General features: G+C 41.3%; 1 protein-coding gene across 1 annotated transcript; it reads left to right on the top strand.

Annotated features, from left to right (window-relative positions):
• The first annotated feature begins 6,987 nt into the window (after positions 1-6,987).
• On the top strand, positions 6,988-8,704 carry LOC133228739 (heterogeneous nuclear ribonucleoprotein A1-like). The gene has a single exon (XM_061384532.1). It carries the CDS (start codon positions 7,067-7,069, stop codon positions 8,075-8,077), a length of 1,011 nt encoding a protein of 336 aa, XP_061240516.1. The 5' UTR covers positions 6,988-7,066; the 3' UTR covers positions 8,078-8,704.
• Positions 8,705-8,930: the final 226 nt, after the last annotated feature.

Genomic DNA, 8,930 nt, shown 5'->3' with positions numbered 1-8,930 from the left:
GGGTGTCAGTCATTGTCAGAGGGTTTTGCATAAAAGTTAAATTAATTGGCTCCATTTACTCCCTATTTTCTCTGCTGTTTTTTTGGAATCAATGAGCTCGTGATATGTAATAAAAAGCAAATGTCACTTTGTTAGTGTCTTATCATAAGTGGTGCCAACTGTCCCATCTATTAATATAATAAGTGGGCATGGCTGGAGGGATAGCTCACAGGCATTTCCTTGGGTTGAGGTGATCAATAACCTGGAAATAGAAGCATCATAAAACACACTTGATAAATGTTTCTCTAGTGATGGAATATATTTGGAGGATGCATTTTTGCTTGGCTGTCATTTCAGCCCTGCTTGCCCTGATGTCAATAAGACGTAAATAATTCCAAGCTGCTGTACCTCTATCTACGGGAACTGAGAGTTAACTTTGTGTAAAGTACTGGTAGAAACTTTATCTCATGAAATCCTGGTGGCAACATTGATAAGTTGCGATCCTTCCCATTTAATGATTGAGGGTGTGGCGATTACTGGACGTTGAAGATTGTCTTAGAGTCATGTCATAAGCCTCCGAGCTGGGCCTGGAACCCAAGTCTGTCTGATGGTGAAGTCTTTACTCTTTTCTGTGCCATTGTCATCACTTAATTTCTGCAGAGATCGTGGATCTTTGTGGTGCTATACAATGTATGAGATGCATTCACCTGTCAATGGACTTCTGAGTTCTTTCCATTTCTGGGCTATAGGCACAACCACACCACTTTTATTAGGCCTTAAAAAGAAGGAAATCCCTATCACAACATTGTAAAGCAACTGTACTGCAAAAAAAATCAACTGATAAAAAAGAAAAAGTATATGTATGGCTGAGTCCCTTTGATGTTCACCTGAAAGTACCACAACATCATTAACTGGCTATTCCTCAACAAAAAATAAAAAGTTCAAAAATAAAACAATATTAAAAAAAGAAAAATCCTAAAATAAATGAATGAATGAATGAATAAATAGCTGGACCCAGCATTCTCTATTGCATTTTATCTTGGTGAAAAAAGTAAAGGTATCAAGAAAAGGTTATCCAGACAAAATTAAGACCAGTACAGATAGATGTTTTAATTCAAGCATCGTCTGGTGCAATTGATTTATTTGAATCTCAATGGCAGTATGCAATTTCCCATTAAAATAAAAGCCTTTTTCACAACTAAAAAAAAAAAAAAGAAGGAAATCCCACCATTTGTGACAACATAGATAGGCCTGAAAAGCATAATGCTACCCAAATATGCTTTGTGGGTTGTCAAAAGAAGGTTTATTTTGAAAGTCATTTGAAAGATGGTGGTTTAAGGGAGGAGACCTAAGACCCAAAGGCTGTAGATTTCAGATTCATATTTTTTCCAACTCCTACCAATGGTTTTGGGCATGCCGAAATTTGCCTTCTTTGATTATTTCTTTGGCAATTCCCAGGAAATTGGTAGATTCCTGGAGAAGGGATCTTTTCTCATAAGCCATCTTCGTTTTATTTTATTTTTTAAAACTGGTGTATAGTTACAATATTGGTTTAGTTTCTGCAGTATAATGAAGTGGGGCTTCCCTAGTAGCTCAGTTGGTAAAGAATCTGCCTGCAATGCAGGAGACCTGGGTTCGATTACTGGGTTGGAAAGATGTCCTGCAGAAGGAAATGGCAACCCACTCCAGTACTCTTGCCTGGAGAATTCCATGGACAGAGGAGCCTGGCGGGCTACAATCCGTGGGGTCACAAAGAGTCGGACGCGACTGTTTGACTAAATTTCACTTTTCAATGAAGGGAATCAGCCATATGCATACATATATCCCCTACCCTTTGGACTTCCCTTTCATGGCTCGCCCTCAGTCCCACCCATCTAGGTCATCACAGAGCACCGAGTTCAGCTCCCTGTGCGGTTTAGCGGCTTCCCTCCAGCTATCTGTTTTCAAATGGCGGTGCACAGCTGTCCATCTGAATCTGCCAATTCACCTCCACCCCTTACACACACACATGTCCATTTCCTGCCCTGTAGTAGAGTAAAACTTTATTTCCAGGAGACTGTGTTAGCTGGAGATGGGTATATATATATATTTTAAACATCAATGTAGATGTAATATGTTCAACAAAGTGAAACAGGCTCCCCCAGAGGTGAAGAAGGGAGGGTCTCTAGTTTTTGCTTATCATCTTGCTGCAAACAGACATCCACACATGGAAATAGTCCCCAGCACCTCCATTACACCACACGCACGAAGCTTCCTTGGCAATATTTGGCCAAATTCGGGCTGATTATTCAGGAAGCACAGCTGGCTTCCATGCTGGGGAAGAACAAAGAAATTGCAGCTGGAGGAGGGGGAGGAGTTTTCTCGGAGAAAAACTGATGCCTAGTGATCAGGGTCTTTTTTTGTTTCTGTTTAAAATGAGGAAACCGGCTTCAGAGCTTGCCTTTGCCGCTGTCCACACTGGGAGAAATGCCAGCGCGAAGCAGGGGAGCATGCGCACCTGCTTCCTCTCCGAGCCGGCCCACCTGGGGGCCTCCCTGAGTACAGCAGCCCTCGGCCTGGCTTTCGCTATAATTTTGAGAGGCAACCCAACCCTAGGAGATTACTCAGTGTAGCCTTGTTTTACAGAGTTATTGGGTTTCTTGTAATAAAATCAGTGAGTATCAGTGACATTTGATTAAAAAGTGACACTCTTAAAGACACATCCAACTTATAAACTGAATCCACCTGGGTGTCTGTTTTGTTTTGGATTTGTTTCATTTTTTTGTTTGTTTGTTTGTTTGTCCTAACGCTTCAGTACTTTGGCCACCTGATGCAAAGAGCTGACTTATTGGAAAAGACCCTAATGCTGGGAAAGATGGAAGGCAAAAGGAGAAGTGGGCAGCAGAGGATGAGATGGTTGGATGGCATCACTGACTCAATGGACGTGAGTTTGAGCAAACTCTGGGAGATAGTGGAGGACAGGGGAGCCTGGCACATTGGAGTCCATGCGATCACAAAGAGTCAGACAGGACTTATCAACTGAACAACAACGGCAACAATCTAATGCTTCACCATCCTGGCTTCAGTTCAGGAATGTTAAAAAATACTGACCTTCCCCCAGAAACATGGACTCACATTTTCTGTCTTTCTTTTTTTGTTGTTTGAACCCACCTTTCCGGGAATAAGATCCAGCCGTCAGTATTGAAACAAGAATGTTGAAACAACAGTTGACACAACACTAACTAAAAAAAACTTTGCGGGTGATTCAAATGTACAGCCAAGGATGAGAACCGCAGGCCTCATCCTTGGATTAAAATATATGTCAGGGCAAGTCTTGAGCCTTGGAAGAATACTGAGGATTTCTCTCATGATAAAGTGCACTGACAATGACAGAAATCTGTAGGATGGAAGTAAACAAACAAACCTCAAGGTCCACAGTGCAGGTCTCATTTGTCATAGACCAGCCAACATCCCACCTGTGTGATGATAAGTGGCTTTAGTTGTGCAGGTTTCCCTGCCCTTCACAGTTGGGATCTGGGGGTTTCTACTGGTGATGATAAAGAATGGTTCTCAGACATTTCCATGGCAGAGGAGGTGAGTTATTACTCTGGGTTAAGTTTAACGAGGGAAAATATAAGGCTGATGAGATGCTTTGTAGGAAGATCTGCTTTTCCCAAAGTACTGATGCTGCTGGCTTAGTCTTCTAACCTTGCACAGGGATGAGAGGCGGAAGCTAAGGTTGTTTCATGGTCTTTGAGATAAAATGATCAGTCACAGATTTTTATTTTTTAATTAATTTATTATTATATTGCCATGCCCAGTGGCTTGCAGGATCTTAGCTCCCAACCAGGGATGGAACCCATGCCTTCTGCAGTAGAAGCATGGAGTCCTAACCACTGGACTGCCAGGGAAGTTCCCAAGTCATAGATTTTTAAATATCCATCTAATAATGTTGGGAACTTATCAAGTCTGTGAATGCCTATGCTCTTGGCCTCAAGGGATCTGGGTACCTGAATATAAGAACTGATCCTTCTTGCTCATTGTTCTTTTACTGAGAGATACTGATGATTTAAAAATTTTTAGTGACCAGTAATTCAAATTTGTCTGGAAATGGAAGTTTTCCCAGGATACAGGATTTTTCAGTTCTAAGACCATACCATCCACAGTTGGTCACCCTAACACTGCAAACTAGGTCTTTAATAGACAACCCCACAGATGCACTTGACTTCCTCATCCAAAGTGTGTGTCCACTGCACACCAATTGTGAGTTTTTTGAAACTCTAAGATTATTCTTTATGGTAACTTGCCCCCAAACATTCTTTGTTTTCGTTGTTTGTCGTTAAGTCATGTCCATCTCCTTGCAATCCCATGGACTGTGGCCTACCAGGCTCTTCTGCTCATGGGATTGCCCAGGCAAGAATATTGGAGTGGGACACCATTTCCTTCTCCAGAGGATCTTCCCGAATCAGGAATTGAACCTGTGTCTCCTGCCTTGGCAGGTGGATTCTTTTCCTCTAAGTCACTAGGGAAGCCGTTCTGCTGCTGCTGCTGCTAAGTCGCTTCAGTCGTGTCTGACTCTTCGTGACCCCATGGACTGCAGCCTACCAGGCTTCTCCATCCATGGGATTTTCCAGGCAAGAGTACTGGAGTGAGGTGCCATTGCCTTTTCCAAGGGAAGCCATTCTAGACTTGTCCAAATGATACAACCCCACTTCCTCCACTCTATACTTTTACACGGTGAGTCCTTTAATACTTTCAGGCTCCACTCAGGGCAAAAGAGTCTGTTCCATGAGTTTTAAAATTGGCAAAGGAGTGTTGATTTGGTGCTTACAGGTGGCGTGCAGAAGCTGGTCTAAGAATGTTTTGAGGAATTTACTGCTGAGACATTCTCTTGTACTTTGATAAAACTGAGGAAGAGATAACTTTACTTAAAAGTATTCATCTTTGCTTTCTTGTCTAGTACCTTTGAGCTTCTGTATGTGAAGCAAACCTCCTAAGATAGCCATTAGAAAAACCTGTTAATCAACCAAGCTAAGTTGATCAAGAGTACATCATTATCTATCTGATGTACATTATTATATATACAGATATATCCATTATTCTCACTGAAGTCAGGGACCACCATTTTGACAGCCATATTAGTATAGAAGGAAAAACAGTCAAGGGATCATTTTGGTAGAGTTTTATGGCCTAGGCTGGGTCATTTTTGGGTAGGTCTTACAAGGCAGGAAAAGAGTAGGGATTAGTTTGGAATTTGTGATCACAAGGACCAAAGTTTTGAATAGAGTCATGATGAGAAAACTGTAAATCATGGTAAGCAGGATATTTTAGCTTGTTTACAGTTTCATTCTGACTCGAGTATTCCTTGGAGCAAGAAGAAAGATCGTTTGTGCTTGTTTTGAGTATTATTTAATATAGGAACAAGAAAATATGTGTGGTCTTATTTAATACAGAAACAGGTCATCACCCTGGTTTTGATTCACAAGTCTTTTAATATTGTGGTCACCTATTGATTTTAGGGAGAGGACAGTATGTAGTAGATTTTGCTTTTCTCTTCAGAGGATTCTCTCGCCTGGGAAATATTATGTCAAATCTTGGTGGGTTCGTTAATGTTGAGAATAACTCCCACTCCCACAGGTGGTGAGACTGTGATCTGTCTGAAATAAGTCAAAAACTCTTCCTGGAATTTGATTTGTAAGCAGGAACATACAAGAATTTTTAAAATGCTTGTAGGGACTTCCCTGGAGAACCAGTGGTTAAGTTTCCTTGTTTCTAATGAAAGGGGCGCAGGTTGGACCCATGGATAGGGAATTAAAATCTCACATGCCATGTGGTGAGGCCAAGAATAAATAAATGGCTGTAGTTGATTTTTCCAGCTGGTTCATTTCTTTAATCCTTTCCCTAAAATTACCTTGTGACAGTAATTTTAGGGAAACCTAGAGTTGATCATATTAAGTGAAATAAGTCAGATAAAGACAAACACCATATGAAATCACTTATAGATGGAGTCTAAAAATGATACAAATAAGCTTATTTAAAAAACAGAAACAGACTCACAGGCTTTCTGAGTTTCCCTTCAAGTACTCTCACATTGTATCAATTTTTTCTTTATTTTGTTGTAGTTATCTCAGTGAGTCAGAAAATTTGCCCCTGTTAGTTTAACCAGAAAGGGCTATTTGACACATTCAACAATAATTTACAAAAATATTATTTTCTGCACAGCCCATGTATTATCTCAATATATCAATGTATCAATCTCAAGAAATGAATGCATAAGAAAACTACACTTGAGAATTAGCTACTTAACCATCTAAGCAATCTCTTTTCCCAGAAGTGGGAGATAATGTCCTTTTCATTCAGAAATATTTTTCATGTGTTTTTCTTTATTCAGCCTTGGTCTGAATTCCTGCCAAGTGCCAGGCACTGTTCTAGGGGTCAGGAATCCCAGGGTACTGTGCTCAGTTGCTCAGTCATGTCTGACTCTTTGTGACCCCATGGACTGTAGCTTGCCAGGTTCCTCTGTCCATGGGATTTTCCAGGTGAGAATACTGGAGTGGGTTGCCATTCCCTTCTCCAGGGGATCTTCCTGATCCAGGGATCGAACCCTGGACTCTCACATCTCCTATACTGGCAGGCAGATTCTTTACACTAGTGCTGCCTGGGAATACCACAGTATAGAGAATCCCTGCTGCTCTCACGGAATGTATGTTCTAGTGGCCTGTAGACAGTGAGCAAGGAAATATATGTCAAATAGCAATCAATTTTAAAGAAAAATAAAGATTAAGTATGATAAAGCATGCTGGTAAGTGAGGAGGAGAGTTGCTATTCTATCAAAGGTGGGTCAAGGATGACTTCTCACTGAAATGTGATATTTGGAGATTTCCCTGGTGATCCAGTGGTTAGGAGTCCGTGCTTCCACAGCAGAGAGTGTTGAGTTCCATCCCTGATTTGGGAACTAGTATCCTGCAAGTCTCACACTGCAGCTAAAACAAAAACAAAAACCTTTTTCTAAAAGCCTTTAAGAGATACATTCGTGAGGTTACTCCTTTCTGCCCGTGGACGCCGCCGAGAAAGCATCGTTGAAGTCTTCCCCGCCTCCACTGCCATCATGTCTAAATCAGAGTCTCCCAAAGAGCCCGAACAGCTGCGGAAGCTCTTCATCGGAGGATTGAGCTTTGAAACAACCGATGAGAGTCTGAGGAGCCATTTTGAGCAATGGGGAACGCTCACAGACTGTGTGGTAATGAGGGATCCAAACACCAAGCGCTCCAGAGGCTTCGGGTTTGTCACGTACGCCACGGTGGAGGAGGTGGATGCGGCCATGAATGCAAGGCCACACAAGGTGGACGGAAGAGTTGTGGAACCAAAGAGGGCCGTCTCAAGAGAAGATTCTCAAAGACCTGGTGCCCACTTAACTGTGAAAAAGATTTTTGTTGGTGGCATTAAAGAAGACACTGAAGAACATCACTTGAGAGATTATTTTAAACAGTACGGGAAAATTGAAGTAATTGAAATCATGACTGACCGAGGCAGTGGCAAAAAGAGAGGCTTTGCTTTTGTAACCTTTGATGACCATGACTCCGTAGACAAGATTGTCATTCAGAAATACCACTCTGTGAATGGCCACAACTGTGAAGTGAGAAAAGCCCTGTCTAAGCAAGAGATGGCTAGTGCTTCATCCAGCCAGAGAGGTCGAAGTGGTTCTGGAAACTTTGGTGGCGGTGGTGGAGGTGGTTTTGGTGGGAATGACAACTTTGGTCGTGGAGGAAACTTCAGTGGTCGAGGTGGCTTTGGTGGCAGCCGTGGTGGTGGCGGATATGGTGGCAGTGGGGATGGATATAATGGATTTGGTAATGACGGAAGCAATTTTGGAGGTGGCGGAAGCTACAATGATTTTGGCAATTACAACAATCAATCTTCAAATTTTGGACCCATGAAAGGAGGAAACTTTGGGGGCAGAAGTTCTGGCCCCTATGGTGGTGGAGGCCAATACTTTGCCAAACCACGAAACCAAGGTGGCTATGGTGGCTCCAGCAGCAGCAGGAGCTATGGCAGTGGCAGAAGGTTTAATTACTGCCAGGAAACAAAGCTTAGCAGGAGAGGAGCGCCAGAGAAGTGACAGGGAAGCTACAGGTAACAACAGATGTGTGAACTCAGCCAAGCACAGTGGTGGCAGGGCCTAGCTGCTACAAAGAAGACATGTTTTAGACAATACTCATGTGTATGGGCAAAAAACTCGAGGACTGTACTTGTGACTAATTGTATAACAGGTTATTTTAGTTTCTGTTCTGTGGAAAGTGTAAAGCATTCCAACAAAGGGTTTTAATGTAGATTTTTTTTTTTGCACCCATGCTGTTGATTGCTAAATGTAATAGTCTGATCATGACGCTGAATAAATGTCTTTTTTTTTTTTTTTTAATGTGCTGTGTAAAGTTAGTCTACTCTGAAGCCATTTTGGTAAACTACCCCAACAGTGTGAAGTTAGAATTCCTTCAGGGTGATGCCAGGTTCCATTTGAAATTTATTTACAACCTGCTTGGTGGAGAAGCTGTTGTCTTCAGAACCTTGGTGTAGTTGAACTGACAGTTACTGTGTTGTGACCTGGAGTCCACCATTAAAAGGGTCACCCATGCAAAGTCATGGAGTTTTTTTTTATTTTTTTTGGTTATTAATGATTGTTGGCACATCCTATGCAATATATCTAAATTGAATTATGGTACCAGATAAAGTTATAGATGGGAATGAAGCTTGTGTATCATCCATTATCATGTGTAATCAATAAAAGATTTAATATCCTCTTGAAAAAATAAAAAATAAAAAATAAAAAATAAATAAAATAAAATAAAAGCCTTTAAGCATCACACAGATATGCTAAAACACATACAAATGATCTCATAGCAAACAAAACACATATTAATCATCATTATTGTCAAGTAAATAATGACAGAAACATTAAATACATCTAAAATGAC

This window comes from Bos javanicus, chromosome 17 (genome assembly GCF_032452875.1).
Source record: "Bos javanicus breed banteng chromosome 17, ARS-OSU_banteng_1.0, whole genome shotgun sequence".
Classification (NCBI taxonomy): Eukaryota; Metazoa; Chordata; class Mammalia; order Artiodactyla; family Bovidae; genus Bos; species Bos javanicus.
The sequence above is the reverse complement of the archived record's forward strand: the minus strand, read 5'-3'. Positions and strand labels throughout refer to the sequence as shown.